Raw genomic sequence first — 14,284 nt, forward strand, 5'->3', positions numbered from 1 at the left:
AGACCAATTCAGTAACAACTTCACAAGGACACCATTTAACATGTAAGAACCCGATTTTTTAGTAAATAAATTTTTCTGGCTATTTTAAAATTTATCCTGCAAAATTCGAAACTTTGGCCCAATAAGAAATAGTGAGAAAGGTCCAAGGATAAAAAAAAGGAAAAATTAAATAGAAAAAGAAAATTTATGAGGTCAAACTTGACTTTACAGGGTAATTAATCCCTCTAAGTTAAATTTGACTAGTTGGTATTAAATATTAGCTTAACATTGGCTTATTTTTCTCACTAGAAAATTTTTGAGTCGGGAAACACTTTTAGTGACGGTTTTGCGCACGCCGAAAAAAATTCTAGTAACAAAAAATCTCGGAACCAATGGTAAAAATAATTTATACCTAAGTAAATGTGTCTTAAGATTTATATTAGCCATCCACTCATGATTTAATTCTTTAAAAATAAATGTTAGCCATTAATTATTTTACCGCACGGTAAAAGTTACCCGAACCGAATTTCTGACTAGTATTCTGCAAATGACTCCTAGAGATCCCAAATCCTATTACTTGCAACCCAAGTAACTCGTCTCCCTCTCTTAGCCTCTGGAACGATATTATCTCAGTCTCTTATCCCTCTCTGCTATGTTTTTAACTACGAGTAATTAACTGCGGTTAACTGCAGATAAACACGTCATTATGAAGTTGACTGTGTTTTCTCGGAATTATGCTCTTTCTCTCTTATTCTCAGCCCATTCTTCTCTAATTTTTATTTTTCCAGTACTCTTTTACTATATTAATTAAGTTAGACTTCAACATTTTATTTAAGACAATTATCAAGTAAAAATTTAACAATATTTTACCACAAAGAGAGATATAAAAACCGTGAGTGAAAGAGGAGAAAAAGTGGAACTTCTGCACCTATTACCTGTGTTTTCACCCCCCTTTTTCTCACTGTTCTTACATTGTTCTTTAAGGACTCAAGCCATACAAACACAAATCCTTGTCTGTTTTCGCTAATTTTTGTGTCTATACTAAAATTTTGGTAAGGTAAGCTATTGTTCCTTGTCCTTTCTTTTCTGTTTTTTTTCAATAGTGGTCATGATAAATTATTTCTCTCCCTCATGTATAGAAAACCCCTCTTGAAGCCCATATGAATCACGCCTAATGAGCTAGAGAAATTCGAACTCAAAGTAGTTGAATTTCGACGTTTTTGTGACACTTTTCGGCCAAAAACGAAACTACAACACCACAGTCGTGCCTTTACCTTTGTGTGCATGTTTTCTAGTGTGTGAAAGGTCTAAGAACTGAATTAAATAAGAGCTAAGGGTTAACATTAGTTAGAATATTTTTGTGCTTGTTTTCGGTGTTCATGTGAGTCACTTTGTGGTGAATTTGTGCTTGTTTTGCAAATCTAAAAATTATGTGAGTTATCTCTATTTTGACTTGATAAATATGTGTAATATGCAGTATAATTACCTCTAGATTTTGTGTGGTAACAGCAAAAAACATGGAAACACTTGGGGTTTAAGTTTCAAGCCTTAAACGTCACTAAAAGTAGGGGAAAATATAAAACTACACCTCTGAAAATTTTAGCCACTGAGAACACAAAAATTATGGTAAAAAAGAGTTAAAAAGAAGTGAGAAAAATAGTTTTAATCCTATAGAACAAGTAAGTAAAAATTAAAACGGGTGTTCTGATCATCTCGGATAAAAAGAAGGCTAAAAATATAATATAAATAAGATATAAGTAAAATTCTGAATTTAATAGGTTTAAGGACAAATAATAATTATATAAATTATTTGGGTCAAAATTATATTTAAAATAAATTTTTAGGCTTAAATAAAATTTTAGTAAAAGTTAAAAGTAAAACGGTAAAAAAATAGTAATTAGAGCAAGTAAATAAATTAATAAAGGGTAAATTAGTTTCTTGGTCCCTAGTGGTAAAAATTGGCAATTAATAAAATATTAGGAATAATTTGGTCATAGAAAACTATTAGGATTAATCCGGTAAAATTTTGACGCTAAACAAGGTTAAACGGTAAAACTAGAGTACTTAGGTACAAAAATAGAATTTTTAGGCATAAAGCACAAAATTAAAAATAATTAATTAACTTAATGAAGATTAAAAGGTCTTATAAGAAAAATATGTGGGTATAATGGTAAAATAATAACATTAGTAGAAAAAGTGTTATTAAAAACCTAAAGAAAATGGTCAAAAGAGAAGTTAAGTAAAAATGCTGGTAAAATGTGACAAAGTTGAGATATTTTAAAAAAAAAGACCGGGCACAAGTTTTTATAAAAAAAGAGCAGAGAAGTCCATTAAAGATAAAATTTTGTTGAGATGTGCCACGAAAAAGGAAACTGTAAACCCCAAGGTGCTCGAGGTACCTGCAGAGCGGACTTCCATCCCGCCTGACTAGAGACTATACGAACATAGGGACTCCTGCCATATGGATTGTTACTCACTGGGAGCACCTTGTATTTTTGGGCCACTCTTTTATTATTGCCGCGATTGTATTTCGAGAATCTGTGCACGACCGACCCAGTAGAGTAGCCATATCTGGACTTGGGTCGAGTAACATCGAGTTGCGGATAGTCAACCAATGCATGAGCTCATGACCTGCGTAAGACCATACATGCAACATACTTGGTTGTTGCATTTCTCTGCTTGTGATTATTTACTTGTATATGTGATTGTTATACTGTTATATACTTGTGATTGCATTTGTTTGTATGATTGATTACTGTTGTGACCTTGTAAACGATTAAACTTAGGTTGCAGACTCTTTAGGATTTTCATATAGTACCCTGCTGAAAACCTTAGGTTCTCACCAATTTTTTCCCAATATCTGCAGATGCGGACTTGCATAATCTTCTTTGAGTGCCTAGCATAGGGCAGCTACGTGGACCTCGCGATGGGGAGCGTGGTGTTTCGGAGTAGTCTACGTACACGCACTTACTTTCTTCTCGACCGTCCTTTCTCTCACCCTCTGCTCAGCCAGGAGTTTGACTCTGACATGCCCTATGACACACTGCTATCCGAGCTTTACCTTGGCAGAGACCAGTATCCTCTTTTGCCTTACCCTTTGAATATAGCAGAGCCGATACCGGAATCTCCGATCGTTGGTATACCCGAGTATCCACCATGGTTCAACCCTGATGAGGATCAAGTGGTCCTCGATATACCTATCCCCAATGCTCCACCACCACCCCCTGCAGCCGAGCCATGGTTCCATGGGCCAGGAGTTCCCGAGAGCTCTAGGTCCTACTTTCATCAGAGTATAGCTTAGAGGCATGGGGGATCAGATGACGACAGACCTGTATTTTAGTTCTTTCGAGACCGGAGAGGAGGAATCCACGAAGGATGCGAGCAGCAGCAACATCATAGGCATGTCAAAGTGATTCTCTCATTTCAGCATAATGTGTCAGCAGCTTCTGGATATCCAGTATCAGCAACAGTAGTAGTAGTAGTAGTAGTCATAATAGTAGTGGTCCTTTCTCTCACTCTAGATAGATTTTTTAGAAGGCTAGTTTTTTTATATATATATTTAATAAGTAGAACGGATCCCAAATTATAGTGGCTCTTGTGAACCAGGACCTGTAAGTATAAATAACGTAGTATGTACATATAATGATAAGCAGTTAGGTATGAACTTGGGTTATGTAATAAACTAAGCTTACGTGCATTTCATGTATGATGTGATTATGTTTTGCTATGCTTATTTGTTTCTTGTATTATCTGTTTAACTTACAATTATTTTAACATGCTCGACTAGATACGTGATTCTCGACTAGCATTACAGACTCATATGTATATACTTAATATATAGTCTAAAGTCCCTAAAGTCAGCTGAATAGTAGCACCTAGCTGCTAGTCTTAGTCATGACAGGCTTGAAGTTGGGTCGTTACATAACACAAGCAAATCAGATACAAAATTCTGTCACTAACTCCTAGTTGTCAAGCATTATAGCTGGATTGATCCTAAGCTTCTTAAAAATTTAGTTATGAGGGATACAATTTATGCAAATCAATTTTTTTTTGGATAAAATTAAAATAAAATAAAATATTTATGTATTTTGAAAATTTTAACAAAATTTAAAAATAAAAAACACACTTTATCTATAAAAAATACAGAATGATTCGAATCTTCACTAATTATTTAGTGAATTTTTCTTAACTCTTTAATTAGTTTGAAAAAGCCAAATTGTTTGTTGTGGAAGAGAATCCTAACATTTTTTCTTGGCCCAAAAATAAATACTCTTGTTTGAAGATTTTAGTTTATCTCTTCTCTACCTTCTTCTTTTGACAAAAAAGTTAATTTCATTCATAGGAGTCTGCAAATGATACTTACAGATAACAACAAATACATTAGTTCTACAACTAAAAAATAAGACAAATATCTTTTATGTTAAACTATAATCCGAGACGAGGTACAATATTCGACTACAAATAATTTTAACAATAAGAAATAAAGACATAACTAAGTCTCCGTTATTTCTAAATCTACATAGATATGCTCCAACATAATATGATACTTTTCTTTCTCTTCCAAGGAATACATTTGAGCACTTTCCTGATCTGTAAAAATTTCTATGAACAAAAAATTTTTCTCCTGACAATTTTCTCCCAGATTTAAAACACCTACATAGGCAAATCCAAAACATTCATAAGAGAGAACTATGACACCATAAAAAGATATATTACACTACAAAAGGGAAAAATCCACCAGAAAATTATTGAGATTTAAATCCCGAAAATAATTTGAAAAAAAAAGAGAAAATAGAAACTAATGCAAAAATAGGTGCAAGGAAAGAAAGGATAGAAAATGTAGAAAAAACTAAGAGAGCAGGGAATAAGAGAAAAGGAGAAAAAAAAACTGGTGGAAACTAAGGAAAACCAATGAAGGAAGAGCATAGAAAAGAAAGAAAAAAATAGGGAAGGTTTGAAAAAGAGCAAAAATAAGGGAAATGGATCTTAAAGAGGAGGGAGGAAGGGAGGACCACCTTTGCCAAGTTTGAGGCAACATCCTTAAACCGCTTTACTTGTTTGTTTTGCTCATCATCTCTAGAGGGAGGGAGGGAGAGGGAGAGAAAGAGAATGCACTGCTTTATGTTGGATTGAATATATTTCAATTTTAGACTTACTTGGTGAGGATTCTTTTTTTTTTTTTGACAGAAAAAAAGCTTTCATTCAAGGAAATAGCTGAGCAGCACTTATAAATCACAAAAAACACATAAAATCTAAAACTAAGAAAGAAAATAGATAAGCTCTATATTGAACTATGGTCTGAGAGGAGGCACAATGTTCGATTATAAAAAATTTTATAAGATAGAAATAAAGATAGATTACAATCTCTATTTTTCTAAAACTACACAGGAAGTGCTACAACACAGAAAAATATCCTCTCTTCTTCTCCAAAAAGATCCAAAAGCTTTCTGAACCTGAAAATATTTTCATGGACGAGAAGTTTTCTTCGTTGTATCTTCATCTCATACTTATGGCTGTGTTTATTTTTTGAGATATGGACACTAATTGTTAGACACGGTGGTACACGTCCACCATTTGTTTGTTGAGACACAGATTTGAATGGATACAGTAGTACACAGATACACACAAAATACATATATTTAGGTTCCTCCTTAAAACTAAGACATAGAGACACAATGCATAAGATACCAAATTTGACCTTTTTATTCCTAATTATCTTACCAATTTTTATCCTTGACTGATTGTGGCAATGATGAAGTATATTAAAGAAAATAAAATTGACATTTAGTTTATACATGTGTGATTGAACATTATTACCAAACACATTACAAAATTTGTGTATCTTTATGTCTATGTATTTTTGTGTATTTGTGTATGCATCTATGTGTCTTAAAGACACTAACCAAACACATCCTATGATACCATTTTCAAAACACCATAAAAGGGAACCAATTATCCAATGCACCACAAACGAAAGAGAACAACTACAAAAAAATATTATAGATCTAGATATGGATCTCAGATCTAGATCTCTGAAAGAAAAAATAAAAAAATAGGAACAAAAACCACAATAAGAAAAGGGGGCGCGCAGGATAAAAGAATGGGCGGCGGTGAAGGTGTGAATGACGGGAGAATAACGGTGGTAGGGTGATGTGACCAGAGTGGTATGATAGTTTCAGAGCCCAGTTTGAAGAGGGCTACATGATCTCCATTCAGCCTACTGCCGACGACAAGCTGACGCAGGAGTATTGGGTCTGGTACCAGCAGGCCTACCGGGTCAGAGATCTATCCGGGGAGGATTTGTTTGATGACCCCATACTTTCGACCCTTCCTGATGACGTACAACCTACACCTAGTCAGCCCAGGGATGTCCTCCACCTTCCACGAAATGTACCTGATCACCGTAGGCGTGCCAGGGAGGTGCGACTAGATACTCGTTAGACCTGCCCAGAGGGAGAGGGGTGGGAGGAACCCTGGAGGAGCTGTAGTGCCTCGATGAGAGCGTGTCAGACTCCGTAGGGAGAGGCTGGATATTGAGTCCGAGAAGGAGGCAGAGTATACCCGGCAGGAGGATGTCGACGATATACCCGAGGATGCGGACGACTCCTCCAACCAGCACCAGCACCACCACCGGGGCCATCACCATCTGCACCACTAGTAGCACCACCGTTGGACCCCATATTAGAATATAGAATTTTCTCGTGCATCGCATCTAAATTCAATGCATGGTAGTGATTGGGTATAGATGATAACTCTAGAATTAGACGCAAATAAGGCAAAAGATATCGAACTGATCCACCAACAGGAGTCTCAAGTATGAACTCATTGTCATCGTCATCGTGAGAGGACCACTTTCATGGCTATTGGCAATGTACTCTTCGTCGGATTCCTCATCCTTGACGTTCATCTCCTGCACTGGACTAGCACAGTGCAACGGTGGTAGTGCGAGCAGAGGGTCATTCGGTATAAAATTTGAGCTGCTAGCACCACCACTATCAACATCACGAACCTCCACAAAAAGTTCCATCACTTTTTCAACCATAATTCTGTTGTGCACGTCAAACATTAGGCACACATGCTCATCGCCATTGAGCAAGAATAGACGAACCCGAAATACACCATTCCCCATCGGTGCTAGCATCCTATACCCAACTCTACTAACCTCTTTTCTCTCACCACTGCCGACGTGTATCAATATCATACTCTTTAACTCGGACAACGAATTTGCTCTTCGAGTTTCAAATAGTGCAAGACTCTCACACTCAAATATAACTCCGCTGTCACTGTTTATCTGACAGTTGGGATACACTATCGCAACAAAGAAACCACTGCCACTAGACATTTTTGCTAAGTTTTTCAAAGAAAAATGAAAGAGAAAGAATAATTGAGAGAATTTTGAAGAATACCAACAGTTTTCCTAATCCTTTTATAAGGGGTTGATTTTTGTCCTATTCTATCTCGTTTACTGTGTATACATTTTTTACTCCCACATATCTCGTTTACAATGTAAAGGAGATATGACTAAACAACTATTTCTTACGTACCACATTTGTAAACATAATACATTATCACGTGTTCATACCTTATCTCGTTTACAATATAAATGAAATATGGCCAAACTTGTTTCTTTTACACTATAAATGAGATAAGTCACTTACCCTAAATCCGTAATATCCTGAAATTAACGTATAATTAAAATATTTATTTAGGACAATTTACCAAAATAAATAAGTAGGATTCCAATTTTACCATATTACATATATTGCAAAACGGATACCAAAGTACATTTTTTTTCATAAACTATGTAATCCGGACCATGGTTTACAAATGAACGTAAACCGTTGCAGGGGTCTCGCGGATTACGTTCAAAGCCCAAATACACATAATCCGCGGTAGGAGTGTTGCGGTTTGTGTATGAGTTGAGAATATGCATAAACCGCGACCTTTTTCGCTTCTACATCTCCATCTTCTTGCTCTTCATCACCATGCATCACTATACCCTGGCATTAGTCCTACTGCATTGCTTGATTCTCCCATCATGCTCCCCAATTCTCAGGTTATTCCGCTTTCTTTTTTATATATATTTTTTTGTTGATTTTTTTAGCGACCCTTTTGATTATTTTGTTTCAATTTTATCAAAAGATTAGTTTTTTGGGGTCTGAGATGTTGTGTTTATTTATTTATTTATTTTTGTTTTTATTTTTTGTTCAGACTATGCCTTCTCTAACTATTGGCTCATTTCATTGGCTAAATTCTCTGCCATTTGATCAAAGGAATCTCAATGATGCTCCTGATTCTTCCTTCAAGTTTAAGAACAATTTATTTTTATATAATATTAAATATAAAATAAATTACAATCTTAAAATAATTAATTGCATTTATATAGATCAACCATTAAAAAATAAAACTTGTAAGTTAATCTATTATTCACCATAACTCTTTTAATTCAGGTAGTACGTATTCAGTACTAAATAAAAAAAAAATTTACAAATATACTTGTTCAATCCTAAATTTTAGAACTAAATTGACTATAAATTCAACAAATGTATTTCATGTTTGATATTATATAAAAATAAATTGTTAACTTAATAAAAAATTAAATAACTCAAGTGTACATTTAATAAAAATATAATTTTATATTTTAAAATATTAATAAATATATTTTAAAAATAGACCAGCTAAACATATTTTATTATTTTCAACATTTAGAAATAAGGTATCTTTTAAAAAAATTAATGTAAAAAATTGAAAATAAAAATTATTTTAAAAAAAAAAAAACGAAATCTAAACCTGTTTTTAACAATCCTTTCTCTTTTTTTGTGAAACATTTAAGCTTATTATTGTTTAAATAAAAAGATTCAATATGATCATTCCTTATCCATCTTAATATTTTAATAGAAGTCAATTCGTCTGCGACAGCAGAAAAAATGGCCGCTGTTCTATTTTGTAGCCGTCCTATTTCGCAGGTGTATATAAAAAGATGATTTTAATTTCTAATTCGCACGCACTATGACTAAAATGATGTGCAATTTCATTTCATATTTAAAGAAATAATCATTTTATCTTATTTATTTATATAAAAAGGTACAAACAACACTTTGGTCGTCCAGCGTGAGGGTGATGAGATGTTAGATATGGAGCTGAAGTTGGTGAAAATTATGCTAAAGTTAAAGGTTTAGGGTGGAAAAATGTTTAACTGAGAGCAAAAAACATATAAACACAGAAACTACGAGACTCCTGTTGTGATTTCTAGCCATTTTGCATATCAACATAACCCGCTGTAGGGATATAACAGTTTATATTCATTTGTAAACTATGGATGCTGTCGCAGTTTACATAGTTTATACAAAAAATGCATTTTGATATCCATTTTACAAAATGTGTATTCTGATAATATTATAAGCCATTTTATTTATTTTGATAAATTGTCCTTTATTTTATTTATATAAAAAAATTTAATAATTAAAATTTATTTTATTTAATATTTATTTATTATATAATATATTAAATAAAGTAAAAAATAATAAAATTTGACAATATTTAGTTAATATTTTACCAAATATTCCTGTAAATCGAAATATGACTCCAAAATAAATGGATTATTATCAGCTCTTACAAAGAGACCCTTAAATGTGGATTCATAAATCCACCAGTGATGGATAAGTTGAGTTTTTATTTGCTGAAAGCGGGTTCATCAATGTTCAATAATCAACTGTAATAACATGCAATTATTCCCAATTTCGCATTTCGTTACGACATAGCTAGCTTTTTCTCCTACCTTCAATTCCAATTCATCTATTCACAGCAGCAATTCCAATTCCGATTCCCAATTCAGTAACGAAATTAGATCTAGGGTTTTCTTGATCTATTTTTCTCCCCTCGCATTCCACAGATCTCGAAGAAGATGCACGCGCACTCGTCGATTCGGGATCGCACGCACGAATTCCATACCATCGCCGAGAGGTTGAAGAAATCTTCTTCCTCAAACGGACCCACAACCACTTCCTCTTCATCTGCTGCTTCTTCTTCTTCCAGATCGGATGAACAGCGATCCGCAATCGCAATTCAGTCCGAGTTCAATCGAAGGGCTTCCAAGATTGGCTATGGGATCCACCAAACCTCTCAGAAGCTCGCCAAGCTCGCCAAGTGTAAGCAATTTCCGTAACAATCTCGATTATTGGTTCCTCAATTTTCTCTGCATTCTGTCTTTTTTTTTATGCAATTGTTAGTTTAGAGCTTAAGAGGTTAGAGATTAGAGATTTGTGTTCTTTTGTTTATTTTTTAAAATTTTGTAGTGGCGAAGAGGACTTCGGTTTTTGATGACCCTACAATGGAAATCCAAGAGCTTACGAGTGTAATCAAGCAAGACATTACTGCGTTGAACTCTGCAGTTGTGGATCTTCAGTTGCTATGCAACTCGAGGAATGAGAGCGGGAACGTTTCTGCCGACACTACCAGCCATTCAACTACAGTTGTAGATGACCTCAAGACCCGTTTGATGAGCACCACCAAGGAGTTCAAAGAAGTTCTCACCATGAGAACCGAGGTACTGTATTGCAGCTTTACTATATTGATGTGATTCTGTCGGTTTATGTGGTAAGTTACACTTACCACGTCGGATGGTATTATAATTGCACACGAAAGCTACGCCATTTTCAAAATATATACACTAGCTACCTGTAAGATCTAGGCAGTGCTACACTCCCAATACATTAAATTGTGATGCTGAGCATCACATGGAAACTCTAGTGACACTCCTTACCCTTGAAACTTTAGCTTAGGCATGACAAATTGGAGAGTTGTCGTGTGTGATATCATCTAAGTTAAGGAAAAGTTGGTGTAATTTACTCTTGTTTATATTTATGGCTGATGACTGAAGCTGTGTTTCTGTTTTCGTGAAGAACTTGAAAGTACATGAGAATAGGAGACAATTGTTTTCGGCCTCTGGTTCTAAGGATGCTGCTAATCCTTTTGTCCGTCAACGGCCATTAGCTACAAGGACGGCTGCTAGTGCTTCTAATGCCCCCGCACCTCCATGGGCTAGTGGGTCTTCATCTTCATCTGAGTTGTTTCCTAAGTAAGTTGTGCTCTACTTTACTTCTTCTATTGTTGGTTTTTAGATTATAATCAAACACGAGTTTGTTGTTTCTTGCTTTAATGATTTTTTTATTTTTAAATCCTAGTACAAATGGTTTGTAAGATAACTTCATCTGCTCTGTGTTCATTAATCATCACGTTATTTTCCACAATGTGCTTTATAATAGTATTAAGCACATAACTTTTCTTCCAACAAAGTAGTGACTCTAAGCAGAATGGAGCATGCTTGTAGTTGTGTATCCTTCATTTATTTGGTTTACTTGAATTATTATTATTGAAGTGTAACCTAACTTTTGCTGCATTGTCTAGCAACCACTGTACCGAGGTTAATTTCAGATACTGAATTTAAGAACTCAGTCATTGTCCTTTTGCTGTGTTATTTTTTCCTCATTGCATATCTTTACCTGATTAGTCAATTCTCTTCATTTTTTCCTTTGTTACAACTTACAAGTAAGGCGTGTCAAGACAGTAGCCCTAAGACATTAACTTTTTGGACTGGACTGTTCCTGCCTGGTAAAATTGTGGTACTAGTTTACTACTTTAACAATGGCCTGTCCAGGAGAAATTGTTGAGTGAAAAAGATCAAATAAGAAAGCACTTAAAAAACTTGTTATGTCATTGAAATCATTTTCCTCTGTTGGGGATTGGCTGGTCTGACTAAGATGGAAATGCTTGATCAGGTCCATGAAACTTGCCTTACAAGACCCAAAGGGAAAGCTCTAGTTACGAGGGAAGATTTGGGTCCTTTTGTATTCAACAATGAAAACTTCTTATGCTTCAACTAGTGTATCAATAGGCACTAACGTTCCTATTGATTCACTTATTTATTTATTTATTTATTAAATGTATATAAAAGTAATAAAAATGGGATTAGTTGAGATGGTGAATTGTTTATAACTTAATCAAAAGGTTTTGGATTCAAGTCTCTGATATAACAAATAAAAAGTATTTTTTATACGTTATATATAATGAAGGGTATTTTAGAGGAAAAAAAAAGTCAAACACCAACCCTTCTCGTATTCCCATTATATATTTTATATATAGATATAGATATAGAGGTAGAGATGTTAAAGGTTTTTCTAGGTTTGGGTCAAACCTTATTTTCTTTTGTGGCCTTTAAATCCACAGGAAGCAGGCAGATGGGGAGAGTCAGCCATTGCTACAGCAACAGCAACAACAACAGCAGCAGATGGTTCCATTGCAAGACAGTTACATGCAAAGCAGAGCTGAAGCTCTTCATAATGTTGAATCCACCATTCATGAACTCAGCAATATCTTTAATCAATTAGCAACTCTCGTTTCCCAACAAGGAGAGCTTGCTATCAGGTTCTATATGTCTCACTGGTGTACTATGTGCTTACATTCTTATGGCCCTTTATTACTTTTTTCTAATACGATAGAAGATGTATGTTATTATTAGATTTAAGCTTTATTTATTTGTCAACAGTTCTGTCATCAATAGAGCCTTTATTGCTAAAATTGATTGTGGATTGAGTTTTGTCTTTGCATCAATATAAACTTGTATTATGTGTAGCAATTTTTTGCATTGGCTTCTCGTTGTAGGCCTTATGTGCACATCCTATTTTAATTTTTTGTTTTGCTGCTTACTGAGCAGAATAATTGGATAAGAACTTAGCTGCGGTAGTATGAACAATAGAACACTAGTGTGTTTGGTGTATGGAGGATATATGGTTCCTTGTATGATTGGGTTGTTTACTGCATGTTGTCATAAGGTTGTGGATGCCAAATGCTGTTAAAATTTATCATCTTTTTGCTTATAGTGTGGTGAAATTACTTGTTAGAATATAATCTCCCTATAGTGCAATAGTAAGTGTAAAGGGAAAACTGCTGATGAAAAAGTGAACATATGGTGTTATTGGTAAAATTATGAACAGCTATGGTGTCCTTGTATTGTACTTGAAAAGTTTCTGTTCCTATGCATTATGACACCAAGAGGAGTTGCATCACATGCACTAAACCCACACTTTGGCTTTTCTTGTTTTGCTTTAGTCACTTCACTGATCCTATTAGTTCCTTTAAATATGTAATAATATTCTTAGAGCAAAATTGTTTCCTCTTGGTTCTGGTATATGGTCAGTTGAAATTACTTAATAGTCTTTTGTTGAGCGTGGGGACAGGTTAAATAATATTAATGAAAGTTTTCATGCTAATGACTATTCTCCAATTCATTCCCCTCCCGCAATGACTATATGAAATTATTTTCATGGTTTCTTGAATTTTTTTTAATTTTATTTTTGGGTATGCTTTGAGATATGCCGGAATTCAAATAAAAATTGGCTTAGGACATTGTGGATGAATCAATACTTTGCCATATGAGGATTGATTTGATGCTATTAGCTGGTTTAAGTGCTAATCCTGATTAATATATGTGTCATTAGCTATGAGTTAACGTTTGAGTTTTCATCATTTTGAAGTTGAGTTTACATTGGCTTAGCCCTTAGTCCTGTGATTAGTTTCTTTTGAACTTTGTAGTTTGACACCCTTACAAACATTTCAAAATAGTAATTTGGCTGGAAACAGTTGCATCTCTTGGACCTTGATTGCTAACTAGTTGAATTAACTTGTCCTTATTTCCATTTTCGTTTTCATTTTGTGCAATTAAGACATTTGTTGGGTTGATAGAGGTACTCCTTTTGCTTTTTTTTTGGGGGTGTAATGATGTGTGTGTTTCAATTTTCAGAATTGATGAGAACATGGACGATACATTGGCAAACGTAGAAGGTGCACAAGGGGCTCTGTTGAAGTATCTGAACAGCATATCTTCTAATAGGTGGCTGATGATCAAGATTTTCTTTGTATTAATATTTTTCCTCATGGTTTTCTTATTTTTTGTGGCATAGTCATTCCAATGACACAGAAATGAAAACAAGGACACAAGTGACGGCCTTATTACTGGTGATGAGCCTTTTGTATCCCATTAATATTTCTTTCTTTGAATATATATATTCGTTCCTAAAGAGTTTAGCTCCCAACAAGTTTGTCAAATCTTGTATTTATTGTCATATTTTGGGAAGGTTAAGAACTATTGGGCATTGCATGTTATCCATTTATTATAATATCGTTGTGATTTGTGATGATTATTACGCAGTGGAGGCTTCTGTAAAGGTTATCTTCTAATTCAAAATGTATTAGATTAATATCATTAATTGATCCCTGGTAACTGAGATTACAGCTTCCGAATATTTAA

At 34.4% G+C, this 14,284-nt stretch overlaps 1 protein-coding gene across 1 annotated transcript; it reads left to right on the plus strand.

The window, feature by feature from the left end:
• Window positions 1-9,605: 9,605 nt before the first annotated feature.
• Window positions 9,606-14,279, plus strand: LOC130944514 (syntaxin-32). The gene is made up of 5 exons (XM_057872862.1): window positions 9,606-10,127; window positions 10,275-10,525; window positions 10,881-11,056; window positions 12,205-12,402; window positions 13,778-14,279. The coding sequence occupies exons 1-5, from the start codon at window positions 9,884-9,886 to the stop codon at window positions 13,935-13,937; spliced, it is 1,029 nt and encodes a 342-aa protein (XP_057728845.1). The 5' UTR covers window positions 9,606-9,883; the 3' UTR covers window positions 13,938-14,279.
• Window positions 14,280-14,284: the final 5 nt, after the last annotated feature.

This window comes from Arachis stenosperma, chromosome 8, assembly GCF_014773155.1.
Source record: "Arachis stenosperma cultivar V10309 chromosome 8, arast.V10309.gnm1.PFL2, whole genome shotgun sequence".
Lineage (NCBI taxonomy): Eukaryota > Viridiplantae > Streptophyta > Magnoliopsida > Fabales > Fabaceae > Arachis > Arachis stenosperma.

What these genes read in the sequence shown, in the direction of transcription:
- LOC130944514 (XM_057872862.1), top strand. Translation starts at nt 9,884, where the DNA reads ATGCACGCGCACTCGTCGATTCGGGATCGCACGCACGAATTCCATACC. An exon ending in GCTCGCCAAGCTCGCCAAGT is followed by an intron (nt 10,128 to 10,274) that starts GTAAGCAATTTC and finishes AAAATTTTGTAG; the next exon opens with TGGCGAAGAGGACTTCGGTT. An exon ending in TTCTCACCATGAGAACCGAG is followed by an intron (nt 10,526 to 10,880) that starts GTACTGTATTGC and finishes GTTTTCGTGAAG; the next exon opens with AACTTGAAAGTACATGAGAA.